The following is a 21,334-nucleotide window of genomic DNA, read 5'->3' as shown; positions in this document are numbered from 1 at the left end:
CTATAATACACCAGCATTCTGAGGAGAATCTCCATCCTTTCTTTGATGTGGGTGGAAACAGTTACAGAGGATGAGGAAAAGGATGAGGTACTTAATGCCTTCTTTGCCTCAGTCTTTACTAGTAAGACCAATTGCTCTCCAGGTACCCAGCCCCCTGATCTGAAAGACAGGAAGCAGAATGAAGTCTTCATTATCCGAGGGGAAATGGTGAGCACTCCTACCAGCTCCCTCAGTATGCTTGGGTAGATCGCATCCAGCCCCATGGACTTGTGTGTTTCCAAGGGGTGGAGCAGGTAGTTTACCAAGTCCCTTTCAATCATTTACCAGCTAACTGGGGAGGTTGCAGGTCACTGGAAGTTGGTAAATATGATTTCCATCTACAAGAAAGAGCAGGAGAAGGATCCATGAAAGTACAGACCTGTCAATCTGACCTTGGTGATAGGGAAGGTTATAGAACAGATCGTCTTGAGTGCCATCACACAGCATGCACAGGACAGATGGGATGAGGTCCAGTCAGCATGGCTTTAGGAAAGGCAGGTCCTGCTTGAATCTGGTTTCCTTCTGACAAGGTGGTGTGCTTAGTGGATGAGAGAAAGGCTATGCATGTTGTCTGCCTGGACTTTAGAAAGCCTTTGACACCATTTCCCATAGCATTCTCCTGAAGAAACTGGCTGGTCATGGCTTGGATGGGTGCACTGTTTGCTGGGTAAAAAAATGTCTGGATGGCAAATGGAATTCCCACTGGTTGTCAGTCACAACTGTGTTCCCCAAGGTTCAGTGTTGGGGCCAGTCCTGTTTAATATCTTCACTGATGATGTGGATGAGGGGATCAAGTGCACCCTCAGTCAGTTTGCAGATGACACCAAGTTGGCTGGGAGTGCTAATCTGCTAGAAGGTAGGAAGGCTCTGCAGAAGGATCTGGACAGGCTGGATCAGCAATATTGTGGCCTGCAGAACCAGGGGAGTGATCATCCTCCTGAACTTGGCACTGGTGAGGCCACACTTCAAACACTGTGTTCAGTTTTGGGCTTCTGACTACAAGAAAGACATTGAGGTGCTGGAGTGTGTCCAGAGAAGGGCAACAGAACTGGTGAAAGGTCTGGAGCACAAGTTTAATCACTTAACTCGTCAGCATCACTAAAACAAAACTCAGAACTACTCGCTTTGCTTAACAGCAAAGCAGCTCTGTTCTGAGCTCTCCAAGAACAAATGTTTTCTTCCATCCTGTTTCTCAATACAGAAAAGCATTCTCAGAACATGCAACATCTTTGGCATCATGTCAAAATGTGAAAAATGTAGACCTAACTGTAACTCTTAGAGTTGAAAATTATGAAAAATTCCAGACCCTAAAGAAAAGTACCCAGACATCTATCTGTAAGCACCTCTCTGAGATAAGGAGTGAAATGGCAAGACAGTCTTTTGAGCATTCCAATCTCCTCTCTTGTCACTGGGGTGCTAATGGAATATGTACTTATGCAAGTGAAGACATTGCAAGTGAAGAAATTGGAGGAACATGCTTCAATTACCCGTGAACTACTGCTCCTTTATGTTGCTCTAACTCTTCTGACTTAAATGAAAACAAACTAAAAAAACCCCAAATACTGCACTGTGCTGTACAAGATTGATATGAAGAATGAATTACAGTAAGTACCACAGTAACCTTACTGATCTCTCACACAGTTGCAAAGCTACTTGTTGGTTTTACAGCTTACCCACAAATGAAAAAAAATGTATTTATCATACACCTTAGTAGAGCCAATTTAAATTTTATTTTTACATTGTCTTGCAACAGACTTTAGTATTATTTTTCTTATGTCTTATAAATCACATTTTCAAATACTCTTCAGAAAGCTGAAAAATGATCAAACTGTTGTTTTCTCTGAATAATAATTTTTCAGCTATGCATGAACACCTATTGCCTGACAAGCTTTTTGTTTCTCTCAAGGTTTGTAACAAATACTACTACCCTCATTTATTAGACAGCTGGAAACTTACTTTTTCTTAATTTATAATCTTTCTTCACATCTAATTCATGTTTGTTAGCATGAATAAAGAGTGTAGTGCAAGGTAATTAATAAGAGAACAATCAATGATTTTGCAATCTGAGAGGCAGGAAAAGCTATTTATTATGAGGCTGAAGAAACAAAGCAATTTATCCACTGGGTATTATGACTGCACGTAGGGGGGGTTTATTTATGACGCAAACTGAAGGGGCACTGTATGAAGAGCCCGGATCTCCTAACTGCACTGCCCTCTACTACCAATGGTGCTCCCGAGGGCCACTCTCAGCATTGTATAACTCTGATCAGCTTTTGCACAGCCACCCTCAGAGATCTATCACGGTGCTAATGGAGTTTTATTTAATGTGGAAATGATGCAACATTTTTTATGGGTTTCACAACTCCCAAGCCATATGGCCAAATGCCCATCACGCACCGCAACAGCCATTACTTCACAGCTTTACAAAACTGGGAGTGCATTGGCTGTGTGCAGGGTGTAAAACTTGCAATGTGCAAAGCACATTTAGGGCACACTGAATAAAATGCATCTCCTTGGAAAAGCAGAAACATCAAGACAAGCTTTGGGAAAAAGACATTCAAAAATATAAACCCTACTTTTCCCTCTAGAAATCCACACATCCTTCTTCTTTGCTGATGCAAGTATCCTTTTTTTCCCTTATTTTTTGCTTTTATTTTGTGGACAACTGGGTTTCCACAGAGACAGGAGGCAAATCAGACAGTACTGGGTGAGCACTTTCCCACCTTTAACACACATTCTGGAAGGAATAGGTCCTCGCAGCACCTGTGGACCTCCCCAGTGTCCTTCCCAGTCTTCAAAGCTGTAATGGCTGGCAGGGCATTAGACCTCTCCTCCCATTGTGTCAGACAAAGCCTTGTGCTCCCCTGTGCTCCCTAAGCACCACTGGGTCTTGTAACATTTCTAAAAATAGTGATGTCAGCAATTAAGTGTCTGATCCTACTTCCTCTGAGGTCTGTGGAATTAATTTCAATTAACCATGGATCAAGCCTTAATGTAGCAACATTCCTATGTGGGATCTTTGAAAAGAGATCTGAAAATGAAAAAAAAAAGCTAGTTCCACTGAGATTTTTTTTTTACATTATCAAGTCTATGAGCAGGCTCTTCACTGAAGGCTCTTAAATCTTCTGTGCAGGTACAAAATAGCAATATAAATAAACATAGATGACTTGGTAAATTAAAATACCTGCCATCTCAGCATTCTCTAATTAGCAATCTATTTTGAAAAATACAGTAAAATATTTCCAAATTGCATCAGTATAGATTTCCCAAAGTTTATTACAAAATAGAAAGCACTGTCACTTCAAAACTTGCCCCAAGACCCTTGTTCTCCCTCCCTCATTTCCTCCTCAAATATAGTTCTGCCTCCAGGCGCATGTCAGAGATTGTAAGAGTATGAGGGAAAACTAAAGATCCTCCTAAAACCTACCCTCACCATTTTTAGTACCACCTGCACTGTCACTTCAGGTACTATCCTGGGTAATTGTCTGCCCAGTTAGAAAATATTAAGAGTTTTAAAAAGTACAGTAGGGCATTGCTGTTGGTTGCATAGGTGTGGAAGTATGTTGTGCCTATGTTGGAAACATGCCTGGAGTACCAAGACACTCCTTGTCTTGGGGCTGAAAATGTTACCTTGCTTGGGATAGCATATATAAGTACAAATGTTCATTTGGGAAAAATATTAACTACAGCGTTTCATCAAGGAGTGAACAAAGTTGCCAGTGTTCATCAAGAAATTCATAAAATCTTCTGTGATCACAGGTAAAGGGGAGACCTAAACTTCCAGCAGAAGATCGAGACACGGGACTGTCAGCCTCAAAAATAAATACTATCCCCACAGTGAAACAGTTACTGCTATGATGCATCAGCCTAATAAAGTTGTCCGAGAAACAGTTTGAATAAAAAGCTGACACTGCTTTACTGAAATCAATAACTACAGTGACTTCATAAGAACCAGAGCAGTTTCTCAGTGAGAAGTAGATTTACATACAGAATCTTTTCCTAGGGCCACAGGCAAATAAGACAAATGAACTTCACCCAGCTGATGCATGAAATGCCCTTTTGGTATTTCGTTCTAAAGAACGAAGCTAAGACCTCTTCCATAGAACACTGTGGGACCTTTCAGATCTAAGAGTGAAATTGTCTCCTAAAACATGCTCCTGGAACACAAAGACCCTGTATAAGAATTCTGAGCCTTCAGTAGTGAAATTTCCCAAAAATCTGAATTTGGAACAAAACTGTCACAGAATATTTGTCAGGTAAATGGTTATGGAGTCCTTCTAAACAAACTCCACATCCACGAGGGCATAAGCCCTGGATGCACACTGCAGACAAGAAGTGGATTCCATGCTGCTGCCCAAACATAACCCCATGCCTGTGTTTTTTGTAAGCACTACCCTGTAGTCACCTATTATTGGGAAATTTGTTATGATACAGAGGCTCGGATAAACAAAATGTGCCCCTCAGACTGCAGTTAGGAGTCTAAATACCTTCACTGAAGTTAAACATTTGCTACTATCCCCTTCACTGATACTTTCTTTGGCTTAGCAAAGGTGCCTTATTGTTTGCTGTAGTTACTTTTATGAATCTCAGTTTAAGCTGCCTAATTGCTCATGGCCCGTAATACTCATCCTGACATAAGGCTGCATTGCAGGATTGAGCTTGTAATCTCCCTTGTACACCTAATCTAAGAATTCTCATCTTATTTAAAAAATAAGGTATTAAAGCCATAGTTGCAAATATATCTGGCAACATTTAAAACAGGTGGTTGCATGTGAAACTCAAAAACTTACCTGAGAAATGGAAGTCCATAGACAATTTTTTTTAACACCAAATAGAAAAACATAACAAAAAAGCTTTTTTTTAGAATACTCTACAGAATACTGGCATGTTATACAAATGCAATTAACCCATTGAAATTTAAACTAGTTGTAAGTTATGTTCAAGGCACCTTTTTTATAAATAGGTTTTTAAACGTTCATTCTACATTCACACTAGTTTAACCACGTAAACAAGTCTGTGAAAGCTCAGATTAAGGTCACTTTCAGATCTGTATGCCAAATACTTCAGAAAAATATCATATTACAAGGAAAATTCAATAAAGTAAGATAGATCCATCTGCTGCTCAAACAGTTCAGTAGATGCTATGGGGTAAATTATTAACAAGATGAAAACTAAAAGAGGTTTTCAAAAATTAGTTTAAAGATAAGTAACATACAATGCATTAACATTGTGTTTATCATTTGAAAGTGTACATAAATGCTGAAAAAATACAATTCGCTATTCCTAGTGCTATCCTATTTTATAGAGCAAATCTTTGGAAACAGTATTATCTGAAGTTTAAAAACATACTGAATCTTTTTTGCCCCATGCTTAATCTTACAATATGCTGGAATGTATTTTCTTCATATGAAAACATATAAAATTAATCTTACATTAAAAACACTATAAACAACTTCCTTGAGGCAACTTCTGGACAAAGAATTTCTGTAAAGATTAAAGTATAACAATTCTAGGATAATTATTTTTAAAAATATGTACATTAATTCCAATGTCCTAAACCCAAGAGGAAACCCAAGCAAGCTGTACAAAAGTTGGCCACTAGTCTTTGTCCAGTTAAGATTATGTCCAGCTTTGCTAGTCTTGCGGTATTTCAACATAATCAGCAAAAGTTTTACTTGCTTTTGTGTAGGAAATTCCCAAACTTTTGCATAAATCCTCTCAGCTTATTTTCATTAGGCTGCAACGGATGGTAAGCAGTTGAGTTGTAGCTGGCCATGTGATTACTCCTGCCATAATTATTCCCTAAGGTCTTGCTTTTGATATCTGATAGATGTGAACTGCTGTTGGCTGCATTTCCTGCAGGTTGGCTAGCATTTTCTATCTTACAAAATGGCTCAAAGCGACTATAAACACGCCTTTCACTCAAACGAGATCTCAGCTCCTGTTGGGGTTTTGAATTTGCCAGCTGTGGTGTCACCGAACTTGCTCTTTGAAGTGCAGAAACAGGAGCACTTTCAGAAGCAGTATTTGTGGAGATTTCCTTCATATCTTGATACTGAATCTGTTCTGTGTTAAATCTTGGGGTAGATGCATCTCCTGCAGTTTCGATGAACTTACTTTCCAGGGGGCACAAGAGAGGACACATTTTATTGCTTTCATCAGATGGAGGTTTTTGAGATTTTGGTGACTTTGGAGACTTTGGAGACTTTGGAGACTTTGTTGGGCTACCAGTGACATCTTCTTTACTTCTGTTCAAGCTCCCTTGAGAATTTGTTGATGTGTTTCTTTTTCTCCTTGGGGAAGAATCTGTCTTATTTTCAGAAATCTTTGGTTTTTGATTCTCATCTTCAGAAACCAATGTGTCAGAACTACTACACATCCTGTAGAAGGCAGGACCTTTGTTTTTTGACAAGTTCTCCTTCTTGTCTGGTGTGAGATTAAGAAATGACCGCAATTTCTGGGATCCTTTCTTTAGAAAACTTGGGGAACTCTTACTTTCTTTCTTTGATGTGCAATCCTTACTAGACTCCTCCTTGCTCACTTCAGTGAGAACCGCCATAGAGATTGCCTTGCTAGCAGTTGGGCTCTTTAGCTCTCCTTTCAGGTTCTTTTCCTCCTGTGGCAAGTGATTGGTCACACTGTGCAAACTTTTAGCACTCTTCAGCATGTCTTCTGGAAGTTTTGGACCAACTGGTTGCTTAAGTCTATGCCTAGTCAATGTGCTGTAAACATAATTGGATGCATGCTTGTTGGCACCAGGGTCCAATATGGACTTTGAATTAAACATGGGAAAACTTCTCCTTTTGAGCACATTTTCATTCTGAAGGTTCTTCAGATTTTCTGAATGTTTGTCTGTACACAGTGTTGTGTACAAATAAAGTGATGTGTCACCAGTTGCATTTGAATTTATGGGAGGTTTTGTGCTGTCTGCAATATGAATTCTGTGGTTTTTTGGTGCATCTGATTTAAGAGGGAAGTTTGTGCTAAGGTCTTCTGAAATATTATCTGTTCCATTTTCCACACTTGGAGCATGATTAGATGTCCCTTTAGGTGTTGCACTTCCCTCTGACCCAATTATAGTTGAATTTGAAGAACTTGCACAGCTGCTTACTTCCTGCTGTTCAGGTAAAGTTGGCTGAAACACCAACGACGATCGCAAGCGAGAATGAGAATACAGTGCATGAGCTTTCATATTTTCAGCTGTGTCATAGCTATCATATCTGTCACCCACAGCTGACCCATTAGACTCTACCGGATAATCTGTTTGATCATTCAAATATGACTTTATTCGCCAGTTACGTAGGAATGACTTTGTTGTGTGTTCAAGAGTTGGCATCCTTTGCTGCAGATGGCGGATATGATTATCTGTCCCGTTAAAAGACCTCCGCACAATTGAATTTCTTTCTGCAAGATTTACTTTCGGTCGTGAAAACTGATCAGCAAAACTTTGCTGCGGAATATTGTAGTTATTTGCATATCCTCCTCGTAATGAGGAAACAATACTAAGGCTATCAGATGGCATTTTCCAAGTATTTGATGGATTGTTGGCTCTGTTAATAGCTCTGTTGAGCAACAGGTAAGGTGTCCTTTCTGGCTTTTCCCCAGCATAACTATGTCTCTTCCAGTGCTCATTTTTTTCACTAGGTTGATACTGCTGGATTGGATTTTGCACATTAAAACCTGGATGAAATGGTTGCTTATTATAGGCTTGATTTCTCAAGCCATATTTATCTATTTCATTTACTGCATATCTTCCACGAGTTTTCCAACAAACAGGATCTATCTTGTGAACCTTGTCTTGCCGACCAAAAAGGTTTCTTTGGCTAGAAACTGAAGCCAAAGAAGACACTGAGTGCTGGTATGTATCATTATCCCAGAGTGTCCTGCGACTGTTTACCCGCACTAGTTCTGGAGCAAATGAGCTAGGAACAGAAGAACGGGCATACAGTGTCCTGAACTCTTCATCAAAAGATTCCACAAGCTGTCCTGTGATAACTTGAACCATACTGAGGTTGGTTTTTTCAAATGACCACATAAAGCTGAAAGAAGAACAAACGACCATTAGATGCAGTTCTTTTGAGTTTAAGTATTACACTAGTGCTTCTTGCTATGGAAGCTTTTGCACAAACCTGGGGATTGTAAAAATACTTTCTAAATACATAAACAAATAAATGTTGGTAATGATTAATGTAATTTAGACTCAGAAGGTCTAATCTAATACCAATAAAACTCAGTTGGAAACTTTCCACTGCTTTCAGTGGGAGCAGGAATGAGTCTATAACTACCCTTATAACTGCCCTTATAAAAAGTATTCTAAGAAAGTATTCACAAATGTAGAACAGGGAAGTACAAATAGCTAATGGAAAAAATCACCTCTAAAAAGACTAAGGCAGGATTAACTATACCCACTATATTTAGTCTTCAGTCAGAGAATGTTACTGTGTGGTTATGTTGTGAAAAAAAAATACATCTGAAAAAATATACAGGACTGCTTCAGCAGTTTTTAATGTACTTAATTCTAAACATATTTTCAAAAAGATGTAGCTCAGAATCATTAAAAATTTTACATTTTCTACTATGCACATTGAATTGGATATGAACATTTCTTTTATTGCAATAATGATGCTTTGATGAAGCAAATTTTCCTCTGTTGTAAAAGATGGAACACATGCTCAAAGCTAAGTATCTGTAAGTATTTTACAGCTACAAAATGAAATAAAATAAATTAATATGTACATTAAGGATGTTGCAACAAAACTAATATCATGGTGTGTAAAGCATGCAATTTGTAGATTACAACAAAGAAAAAACCTGTTTTGAAATCCTAATTTCATTAAAAAAGCTAGAAAAAAAATTAAATCAACAGACTTATTTTATTTGCACTTTTTTTCTGGATATTAGAAAATAGGTTTGTTGTATTGACAAAAATAGCTTGCTGCTGTAATTTTTTCTTGCTATTTTTGTATTTTTCAGGAAGTAATAGTGTGTTGAGATTAAATGAAATCATGCCACATAAATTTTTTTCTATTGATTTTCACAATTAAGAATAACACATAATCTTTGAGACAAAACCCCAAACTTTAAATTGACTTCAAAGTGACAGTTCAGAAAGACTCATATTTCCTGTTATAAATAACTATATTATTTTACAAAACAAGCTTAATTTCTACAGAAATTGATGATTCCACTGCCTGTGGTACAAGGCCTTAAAGCAGTGTTGTTTTTCAAAATGAAATGAGAAAAACTATTGCATTCTCACAGACCTTAACACTGTGTGTAGATGTCAAGACTACTCCCTGCACTGTCTTACACTGATTAATTTATGAACTTGTCATCTACCCCACTATCATTTATACACGTCAGTCTGAATTTGGGGCTGAATCTCAAAGGAAATAAAAAGTCATATTTTCAAAAGCTTACAGTGGTGGAAATCTGTGAAAGGCAGTGGCTGTGGATCTGGTACCCAGACACTATGCTGACAGAAACTAATTCCACAGGCCAAAGGAGAAAAGTGTAGCATGAAAAGAAGGAAAATATTTAATAATGTGTGAGTTAAAACATAGTTTTTTTCCAGCTCTGCAAAGCTGTAAATTCTTCTAGCCTACGCTTTGCACACATACACTGGAAATAAAATGGACTGCAGAATAAAGTCAAACATAAAGAGAGACTTGGGCAATTCTGAATTTGACCACCATTAAGTGCCACACAGTCAGTCTGTAATGTTATCTTTAGAAGATTATTATGTGGAGGAACTATCCAAGCTAGCTTATAAAATAATTCTGGTAGCCTTTTCTGAAGCAAATGTTAAACAAGAACAATTCAGGCAATATAAGACAAATCAGGATTTTCCTCCCTTTTTAGTAAGTCTTCAGGTTTGGCAAAACCTACGTGCCTTATTTCTTATTTGTGAAAAACAAAGAGAGGACCTGTTAGGCTAGTTAGCAAGAAGTATCTTTGGTAACCTGTTAAATTACAGAAAAGATAATCAAATGAACGCATGTGCTTCCCTGCAAGAATTCTTACAAATAGGAAAAAGACCAAATTTGCTATAGCAGTAGTGCTGAGATGACAGGTTTGCTATGGACACTTCAGTGACTGATCTTACCTGTAGGAACCATATACAACTTTCTTACAGTCAACAAGAATAAATTTTTGTTCCATTTTTCCATGGAATTTTGCTCCTGTTTTAGAATAATAATCTTGTCCTTTCACTGTCCGCACCCTCATGTTCTGAAAAAGACAATCAAAATACTTTACTTGGTCTACTGTAGTCCATATTAGCACGTAGGGGGTTGAAATTCAGAGGAACAGTAGGAGAAAAGCTACATTATTACATATTAATAAACTCTGCAGGGAAGTAAACTCTGATCCAACTTCCTGCCTAGGGACTCAAAATGGCAAGTCACTGCTTTGTCTTCAAGACTGATGAGATTCCATACGCCACAGAAAAGGAAATTCCACTTTTCCATATCCACCACTTCCAGAAATGAGGTTCTGGCACAAGAAGTCTTCAACAAGGGGAAGAGGTTTTGAGCTGTAAAAAAAATTCTTTCCATCATCTGCTGTACATATTTATAAGATTTCCAAGTATCTCAGCTAATCATAGACAACACCTAAAGAGCCAGGATTACTTTTAGTTTAATTGAACAAGGCTGCTGTGTCTACGAACACATATACCCCACTCTGAGAAGGGTGTCACGTGGTGCCAGAATCCCTCAAAGTTTCACCAGCAGTAAGGTTCCCTATCTAAATTCAGAGATGCTAACACAACATGCATAGGTAGCACAAACTCTATGCAGCAGTTAATTTTTAATTCTATTAAGCTTTATGTTTTACTCATGTGAACTCAGTAAATGGTACTTGGGAAATTTTCCACTTTATCTCAAAAATGAGGTTCATTTTTATCCCAGGCTACTGATGAAACTGATTCAGCTAAGTCAGTGTATTCTTTTTTTCTCTCTCTCCTGTCACTTGTTTCTTTAAGTCCATAGAAATAAAAAAAAATTTAAAGAAGTGCTACTACACCTTATGAACTGTACTAATAAGAATTTTCAAAAAATTCTCATGGAGATGTAGAAAAAAAAGAAATTAGTACACAGAGGTGCTTATAGAAAAATTAAAATTTATATTCAATGCAAACCAACCTACAGCATCTACCTCATGTGGCTGTGAGACACAAAACGCTTCACAAGACATGAAAACATCTTGGAATATAGCTGTGAATGATAACAATATTTACTTTAGTTTCTAGCCTTGCCATATTTTTTTCTAGCAACACTAATTTGTGGTAATTTACAAGTACTCCAGTGGGAGTGAAATCCATAGTTTAGCATTGGCAGTAAGAAAACAGAATCTATATGATTATTACATAGTCTGTATATATGGAAATGGTGCAACGTAAGACTTGTGAATACAGAGGAATGTCTTGCTTCGCAGGACTGCTACAAGGATAGGCTGCAAATCACAGCAGACATGCTCTGTAAAGGTCAGGTATAGGTGAATTAGGGCTGTTAATGAAGCAAATGGAAAACATCATGTACACAGTAAATTCAGCAAAATCAGGAGGATGAAATAAATAGGATAGGACTATTTCAGATGGAAAGGGCCTGCAACGATCATCTAGTCCAACTGCCTGACGAATTCAGGGCTGACCAAAGGTTAAAGCAAATTATTAAGGACATTGTCCAAACGTCTCTTAAACACTGACAGGCTTGGGGCATTGACCACCCCTCTAAGAAGCGTGTTCCAGTGTTAGACAACTCTCTCCTTAAAGAAATGCTTCCTGATGTCCAACTTCCTAAACTTCCTGTGGTGCAACTTTGAACCATTCCCACATGTCTTGTCACTGGATACCAGGAGGAAGAGATCAGCATCTCCTTCTCCACTTCCCATCCTCAGGAAGCTGTAGAGATGTTTAGACTTAAAAGAGCATTTAAGATTCCAGTCTACAAAGTATGACTGAGTTTGCAATACAGTTACGTAAGACTTCATTGTCTATGGGAGCACTTGTACATTTACCTAAAACATAAGAAGTTCTAGTAGATAAAGGTTGTAGGAGTTTTAAGAATAATGTCTACTACAATCCAATGAATTTTATCTTTCCAAACAGAAAATTCAAAAAATTAGGAGACAATATCCATGAAATGAAAGCACATTTCCAGATAACACTTTCTAAATCAGTATATATTTCAGTGTTGCTATCTTATGGTTTAACTCAAGCTATTCAAGTTCTTTAAATTTTATTCACCATTTGGTGACCTTTCACTTAGCATTTTTGTCAAGCTGTGTTTCAACACAAATGCAACTCAGTTAAAATGTACAAAGACAGCATTTAAGAATTACTTTTGTTTGTGAACTAAATGTCTTGCAAATGTGCTAAAAACAAAGCTTATCTCTTAATTAGATAAATAAAAGAAGTAGGATGTAGAAGTGCTGTAAAATTTTAAAAGGTAAAAATTTTAGAAGTGAAAATACAGGTGGTGAATGCTCAGGTCTATTTTCAGAAACAGCTACAACAAATAAGTAACAACTCAATTTGCACTACTGAATGGGAGGTGAATGTAAGTTTGCATCTCTACCTGCTAATCACTTCTGACAATCTAGCATTGTGTCTTTCAAGTTTTCTGCATTCCAATTAGAAGTTTTCTTACCAACGAAAATCAGTTTCCTGCTTTACCAAAGTGTTTTTGTTAACTTTGAACAAGACAAGCCCATTGAAGAAAATAAGTTTTTTCTCCAGCAGCTATTCAATCTTTAACTAATTAAATAAAAAACTTTTATTCTAAAGATAAATACTGTGGAAAAAGTAATTCCTGAAAAAGAAGATAAAAAAATATTGAAATTTACCCATTCTAAAGATAACCATAATAGTAAAGCCTTATTTACTATAAAATAATTCCATTAGTTAGTAATGAAATTTGCATTTACTTTGGTTTACCCAATTCTATATACCACATAATTGTATGTGTATGTCAGATTTATATTTAATTATATTGAATCATATTTATGACATTATAGTTTGAAAAGGTAACTTGAGAGTCAACTTATATGTTTTCAAATAACCATAACAACATCGGCCTAAAGACATGTCCATTGAACACATCAAATCTTACTGAGACAAGGTCTGATAGGTATTGGACAGGATATCACTTGGGAATCTGGAATGCTGGAGGCACAACCAAGGCTAATGGATTGCAAATTACCATACTATATAAAAAAAAAATAAAGTTTTGCCTTAGGTACTCATAAATTGAAATATAATTTTAAGTAGGCATATCTAAAAAAGGAGTAAAATTTACATTAAATTCTTGTTGTTGTTTTTTTTTTTAAAATTGTAGTCAACGCTTTCTCTGTTCTCCTTTTTGCTTTCCTCCTCTTCAGTATTTTTCCTCCTGCAGCTTTTCTATCCTGATGCCTCTATCCTGCACTCTTTTCCTCCCTTGGTAGGTACCAGATGAGAACATGACACGTGGCAGAGATCATGCTCACCTTCCTCACATAACACTTCCTTTTCCTCCACAGTTCATCTGGCATTCTTCACCAGCTTCAAACCCTCTAATTATGTGCCAGGAATGCATACTTTGAATAATCACATAAAATACAGACCATCTTTGAGGATATATTGTTACAATGCATTCCACTTAGGATCAGAAGCAGTAAATATACACATACTGAATTACAAGCCCCATTTTGTATGAAATGCTGGGCTTCACCTTCCTATCTGGTTTCATCTTCAGGCTATAGGACTCTCCTGCTTACTCTAGTGTGTCACTCACCACTGCATAATTGTGGGTAAAGCAGTAATTTATTTATTAATGGATGTTTTTGAAGCCAAACAAAAAGTTCTCTCTCATCCAAAAGGAGGTTGTAGGACACTCAGGAATATTTAAAACATCCAGTGGCTGCAGTTTCAGGATAGCCATCAGGTCTATCCAGTTAAAAGGAACCTAAACAATGAATGGGAAACAAGCTCTAATCTCCTTTTATGTACAACTGTGCACTATAATCTCAGAGAGAGCCACATAACCCCCATTATACATTTATTTTCATCAGTAAAAGCTCTCCAATATGACAAATAAGTACAGTGAGTACTTATTTCATTTCAGCACTTTTTATTTGTAGACACTGTTTTTGTCAGTGTTCAATTACTGACCCTGTACTTGCTGTCAAGAATATGCACAAAGAAGAAAATGCATGTCTACCTAATATTTAGCTAACTGTTTTAAAGGAAAAATAGTCAAATTTCTCATATTGTTCCTCATTGCTAATATTATTTATTATCCTGGGCCTCTCTCCTCTAAGATATAATAGGTCACAGAATCACAGAATATCTCAAGGATCATCTGATCCAACCTTTCTTGGCAAAAGCACAGTTTGGACAAGACGGCCCAACATCTGTCCAGTTGAATCTTAGAAGTGTCCAGCTGAGAAATCCACCACTACCCTAAGGAGATTATTTCAATGGTTGACTATTCTCATTGTGACAAAATTTTCTTGTGTTCAACCAGAATCTCTCCAGGAGTAACTTGTTCCCAACACCCCTCGTCTTTTCCATGTGACTCCTTGTAAAAAGGGAGCCTCCATCCTCTTTGCAGCTAGCCTTTCCATACTGGAAAATGGTGATAAGGTCTCCCCTTCTCTTCTTAAGGCTGAAATAACTAAATTCTCTCAGCCTTTCCTCATCTGGCAGCTTCCCAGACTTTGGATAATCTCTGTAGCCCTTCTCTAGACCCTCTCCACCCTGTCCACATCTTTTTTAAGTAGTGGGGACCAAAACTGAACACAGTATTCCAAGTGTGGCCTGACAGTTGTTGGGTAGAGTGGGATACTGAGTTTTTTATCTCTGCTGGTGATGCCCTCATTGATGCAGCCCTGCATCCTGCTCGCTTTCTTTGCTGGAGCAGCACACTGCTCGCTCACATTAAGCTTGTTGTCCATGGAGCCCCAGGTGCCTTTCCACAGAGCCACTCCCCAGCTGGGTCTATCCCAGCCTGTGCAGCACTCCTGGATTATGTTCTCCCAGGTGCAAGACCTCACCCTTGTCCTTGTCGAACTTCATAAGGTTCTTGTTAGCCCACCCTTAAAGCTAATCCAGGTCCTCCTGCAGGGTGGATCTCCCTTCTGAAGTGTCCACGTATCCACTCAGTTTGGTATCACTAGTAAACTTTGTCACTGTATACTAAATCCCATCTTCCAGATCACTTATGAGGATATTAAACAGCATTGGACCCCGTATTGATCCCCAGGGGACTCCACTTGTGAAAGCTGCCAGTTTAAAAAGGAGCTATTAACCATATATATATAAAAAAATATATATGTGCTGTACAAATGCTAAGTAGTTTTCAAGTTTGCTTCTGTCTGAATCTGATTCAATAACCACTCAAGACTTGACTGGAGTCTGGCCCTTGCCACAGAAGCTTGCTCACAGATACAACATCATGCTGTGCATGACTATTCAGTAACCAAATTTGACTCAGATGTGGAAGTACTGGAAAATTTTTGATAATTTTGATAACACTGGTGAGAAAAAACAGGCTGCAAGTAGGTCTCGAGAGTAGCTCCCACTATGCATTTAAACATACATATCTGGAAGTAGACTTCACAAAAGGAAAGTAAAATCAATTCTTCAGTGGTTGTATTTTCTCTTTCCTGCAATTCATTAAAAATACTGAGAGGAGTATCAGGAGATAAATGGTTCCTGCTGAATTGCTTTCAACACTCTTCTGTAGCAAAATGATTTTTCAATATTGACAGAGGAGTAAAAATAGGTTTCTGAAGAGCATAGAACCTCCGCCACATCTCACTTCATATCAAATACAACACAAAGATCTGTGTCAGATCTTTGTCAGGAGCTAGGTTGACTTCTTGTTGTAGGCAACACCACTGCCTACAACATTGGTTTTTCATTTCTAAACCAAAATACACTGAGCATTCTGATGGCTCTGGGGATTGTTGTCTTGCAGTTCAAATCTGTTTCACAGTTTGCTGTAGCACCTGTCAGTAGCAGAAAAAAAAAAAACCCGCAAAAAATTTAGTTATTAGTTTCTGAAAAATCACCTGAAAAAAAGTCTGAATCTGTAACAACTCTTCATCTTCAATGCAAAGGAATTGCTGACCGAACAAGTCAGAGCAGTGACAAAGTTAATCAAAAGAATATTAGGTAGAGAAAAAAAAAAAAAAAGAAATGCAGTAATTACTAAGGATAAATATAACACAGTCAGGAAACAAATGAAACCAGGGAAAGAGAAATGGGAAAGTACAGGAAGATGATTATTTATCTGAGTTCCACTGGTGATGTTAAGGCAAACATTAAGTAAACAACCCACAAGAAAACATGCAATAGGAAAGACTAAAAAAGCTCCTAGTTAATCTCTGATTTCACATTCTCCTATATGGAATTCACAAAATAATTACAGAAAATATAGTCTATTCATTTCTTCAATTACATCTTTCAATAAAGAGGGAAACATGCCCTGATACGAAGTCAGACTACAGATGAGAAAAACCGGCTGTGCAGACATTTAATGCAGATTTATGAATAAAATCCTCTTTTTTTCCATATAAAAGACTACTTAATTGCAAATATGAATTAAAAAATACAGTTTCGCTCATCATTGCATCTCATTTTTTACTGATTCAGAGGGAGAGAAAAAGAGAGAGAGAAGGTGTAGGGTCTGAAAAGCTTTACAAAAACTCATCATGAGTGCATAGCCTAAGAAGCATCAGCCATACTCTTAAGACTGAACCAAATCATGCTAGAGAATAATAAGACTGATGCTGCTGGTGCTCCATCTTCAGGAAAACAAATAGATCCATACAACTCTATCCTCTTGCCTTCACTAAACAGAAGGGGAAGACCAAAAGCAAAGAGTACAAAAAGTTGAAGATGTTATTTTTTTTTCTGAACCTTTTTTTACTCAACCTTAAGGTGATGGGAAAAAGGGAAAGGGAGAAAACATCTCTGAAGTACTGACTGTTCTTTATAGTCATCTCCAGTTTTTCTTTATCCTCTAGAAAGGTGTAGCAATTATTGCAGGAGTAGTAAGCTGCTATTCTCAGAGCAACAGTCACTGGGAGTAGCACTTGGATGGGAAGACCATTAATTTGAACAGCTTTATTACAAGCTAAACTGGAAACGCAGCACACAACAGGATTACTGCTTAGCTCTTTGGCATATATGTTTTATTTTCTGATAAAACTCAAAGCATTCTAAGTAAACCTTGCAGAGTGAAGATGTATTTTATTTCTCCCACTATTACAAAAAAGGAACATATAAAATACAATGTCACTGAAGAGGCCAAGTCCAAACCTCTCGATTCCAGACTAATCCATATAAAATACACTCTAATGTATGCATATTAATTCTTTCAACAACAGCATAAATACCTATAGGTCTACAAAGTTGTAGTAAAAAGACAATCTCGAATCCACTCAAAACCAGTTAAATTTTTGAAAAAGCTGTACATACAAATTCATGGAATTAATTTGAAAATGCATACTATGACATTTTTGAGATAACACTTGAAATGCATGGTTGTAATTTCTTTTGTTTTGGAAGGATGAAACCCATTCCATATATAGACATAGACCATACTTTGCAACCTCTACAGCATAATTAACCCAAGTAATCAGTAAATGGTGGTATCTCAAGTTACAAATACTGATTTCATAAGGCAATCACGACTAGTGTTTATAGAACGACAACATGGTTTTGGTATTTCTTTCCAGAAGTTCCCACAGCTCTGTACATTATGCCACCATAGAGCAATCCCACACACTCATACACAAGAAACAAGCACTGTTTTTCTGAGTGGAGATACTTTTAAGGACTAAAGTCAACACTTCAGAGTAAAAATTAGTATAAAATACAGGTTTACTCCCTACTAAAAAGTCCTCTTTATCCTTACAAATACACCACAACTCTATCTGATTTTTGGACTGGGTTCTTAAAATAAGTGCTGCTAAGAGGAGTTTTTATAATATTTTTGCCTGGCATGAACATGGCTTGATTAGTTACAGAAGCAAGGAAATGCAAATGGAACTATACAGAAGTTCAGCCAAGGCAGTGCTCAGAGCTTTGCAAAGGGACTGACAACATCTTTGGAACTTTTTCAGTACTATTAGCAGTAGAGTAAATCTAGAAGTATTTATGAAGCATTTATGTCAGTTCAGTGCAGCTCATGGTTTGTATTCTAATCCCTGTTAAATATTAGGGCAGTGTAGGACATCTTGTGAAAAGGTAAATGTTAGTCACGTTGTTATCTCTCAAAGGACAAAATTACATATTTAATGTCTAAAAGTAATACTCTCTAAGACATAGTTCACAGATATGATAATACGGATTTTCAGGAAAACACTAATAAAATAGAATCTTGGGCCTCTTAAAATATTTTAATGCATACCTTAAAGAAAAAGATCATAAAATGAACTACACAATTTAATAATTTATATAAGTTTTATGACTTTATTTGCAGGTAACTTTAAGAGAAAGAAAAAAAGGCTTAGTTTTTCAAACATGCAGTATTTCTAAATACACAATAATGGAAAATTATTTTATAAATAATATGAAAAATATGCTTTCTAAAGAAAAAATATCCATAGAGAAAGTTCTGCTGCGAGCTTACCTATTTATATCTGATTGTGATTTGAAAAATCAGTATGTGATAATCACTTTTTCAAAACAGTCACTTTTCAGTAGGCTGCGGAGGAATAAAGTGAATGTTCATGCAACAGGAAGCCTTACCCTGAGCCTCTGAACTTGACAGCCTTGTTTCTCTGTCATCTTCAGAAAGTGACTGAAGTTTGACTCATCAAGCAGAAGATACACTGCTATCCCTCTAGCAGATGCCTCCACGATTTCTCTAAAAATATCCACGTCTGTAAACATATCCATAACAATGGCAATGACCTGAATAAAACAGAAAATACACAAATTATTGTATTGCATAAACACATATATAGAACTCTTCACTGAAGGTTGCACTGAGAAGCTAACACTCTAATCTTTTTTACACATTAAAAAGTTCTATTTTCCATGTGGTACCACTTAACATGGAAAGCTTTTCAAAACCACAGGATTTTTTTGAGAAGTCAAGTGATTGCTTGTGTGACATTCATCACAAGTACTAAAGTCTGGCAAAACATTGTGTTGTGGGTTGTCTTGTTGTCTTGGTTTTGGTTGGAATTGAGTTAATTTTGTTTTGGTACAGCTGGTAGAGTGTTGTGTTTTGGATTTAGTATGAGAATAATGCTAGTAACAAACTGATGCTTTGGTTGTTGCTAAGTAGTGTTTACCCAAGTGAAGGACTTCTCGGTTTCCCATGCTCTGCCAAGAAATGGGTGCACAAGAAGCCAGGAGGGCACACAGCCAGCACAACTGACCCAAACTGGACAAAGGCATATTCCATACCACAGTGTCATGGTCAGCATATAAACAGGAGGGAGTTGGTTGTGAGGGGAGAATTGCTGCTCAGGAACTGACTGGGCATTGGTCAGCGAGTGGTGAGTAGTTGTAATGTGCATCACTTGTTTTCTTGGGTTTTATTTCTCTCTCTCTCTCCTTTTAATTACAATTATTGTTATAATCATCAATAGTATCCTTACATTACTATTATATTTTACTTAGCTTCAATTAATAAACTGTTCTTATCTCCACACACAAGGTTTTACTTCTTTTCAATTCTCTCCTCCATCCCACTGAGGGGGTGAGTGAGCAAGTGGGTGTGAAGACCTCAGCTGCCAGCTGGGGTTAAACCATGACATGGGTGTATATAGTGACTGGTTATGTGAGGAAAAGGAAATTCAGTGAAAGAGAAAGGAATGGAAAACCAGCAATACTAGTACAGTGGAAAAAAACTAAACCATCAAAATATAACTGCAGTGTGGATTAAAAAAAATTCAGATAAAGTTTTTGTATAAGGGGCTTCTTAATCTTTCATAATTTTCTCTAAAGCTAATGGCTCGAGAGCCTAAAGTATCCAGTAAGCAGACATTGAAGAGCTGGAGGAGTTGAGGACTTCAGGGTTGGAACTGATTCTGCACTCTTACTGGGAGTAAACTTCCTCAGCTGGTGAAGAGCCTGGTTCAAGAAGATCAGAGCGCTGAACGCCAGCTACTGACGCCCTTCAATCCATAGGGATAATGTCTGATTGGGAGAAGCAATGTCCCTCTAATGGTATTTTGGAGATACATATGGAGATGTTGTACTGTTGACATATATTAGCAATTCGGAAAGAACTAGTGTTGAAACGTTAAAGGAAATAACAGAGGAAGAACAAGTGTCTGTGTAGCTTTTAAAGATAGTACTTTTATCTACTAGAGTCTTCATGAAAAGTTCAAGTGAGATGTCTTAGGTGCAAATTCAAACCAAGTAATGCCTTTCACAGGTATCAAAGCAGGTTTTTACCATTTACATTAACCTTTAAACTACCTGTACCTCAACTTTAATGCTGCAATCACTCATTTTATTCGGGAACTGAAACATTTACCTCATTCACAAAATTTGGTAAATGCTGTTGCACCCGCCCAGGTAAAAGTCATGTCTCTGGTCAGTTGTATGAATTACCTTTTTGAATCCTATCTGCCCAGAACTGAAAGTTTCACTTATGCCAAACGTATTTAAAACACTACAAATATTAATGACTTAACATAAAATAAAAGGAAAATAACAATGTCATTAGAAAAGGTAAAAAGACAGCTCCTGAAGTAGTAAAAAGGAAAGAACTTGGCCTTATCGTAACATGTCACCTGGCAATAAACAGACCACAAATCCATCAGTCAGAGAGGAAATGAACAGCATGAAAGAATTCAATTCTTTCAAAAATCTTAGGTAATATGACTATGTTCTACCTCATTTGTTTTACCAACATTTTGAAAATAAAACCCAAATGTGTTTTTTAACAGTACAGAATATATTTCTTTATCTAAACACTGAAAAGCACAAAAGTTTATCTTGACTCTAAGGACCCCATCACTTTCAGACTGCACCTTCTGCTTGGTCTTGTTTCTGAGATACACAATGTTAACTGAACACGGCAACCCTATTTATTCACCTGTCTTGTTTCACTTGTGTCTGAGAAGAAAACTGCCAACACAGATCAGTGTGGTAGGTAAAAAGAACAAAAAATAAAGTCTGTTCTCAAATAGTCTCTGTCTCATCACCTGTGTCGCCCTTCCTCTGAACTCCCTAATTTCTTCCTAACCTTTCCTTTTCTTCAGATCTTCAAGAAATGGGTGCTCATTACATTCTGGATCAACTTAAATGTAAGAGAAAAATCCTGAGTGGATTCATTAGCGT

General features: G+C 37.2%; 1 protein-coding gene across 1 annotated transcript in view; it reads right to left on the bottom strand.

Moving 5' to 3' along the window:
* Window positions 1–5,710: 5,710 nt before the first annotated feature.
* FAM83B (family with sequence similarity 83 member B) overlaps window positions 5,711–21,334 on the bottom strand; it is a 50,204-nt gene continuing 34,580 nt past the window's right edge. Inside the window, exons 3-6 of the mRNA XM_017814499.1 lie at window positions 18,782–18,946; window positions 10,145–10,269; window positions 6,017–8,078; window positions 5,711–5,980 (exon numbers count right to left, since the gene is read on the bottom strand). Coding sequence (XP_017669988.1) covers window positions 5,711–5,980; window positions 6,017–8,078; window positions 10,145–10,269; window positions 18,782–18,946 — 2,622 coding nt within the window. The remainder of the gene's footprint in view (window positions 5,981–6,016; window positions 8,079–10,144; window positions 10,270–18,781; window positions 18,947–21,334) is intronic.

The sequence above is a fragment of the Lepidothrix coronata genome, unplaced genomic scaffold, assembly GCF_001604755.1.
Source record: "Lepidothrix coronata isolate B3197 unplaced genomic scaffold, Lepidothrix_coronata-1.0 Scaffold45, whole genome shotgun sequence".
Lineage (NCBI taxonomy): Eukaryota > Metazoa > Chordata > Aves > Passeriformes > Pipridae > Lepidothrix > Lepidothrix coronata.
The sequence above is the reverse complement of the archived record's forward strand: the minus strand, read 5'-3'. Positions and strand labels throughout refer to the sequence as shown.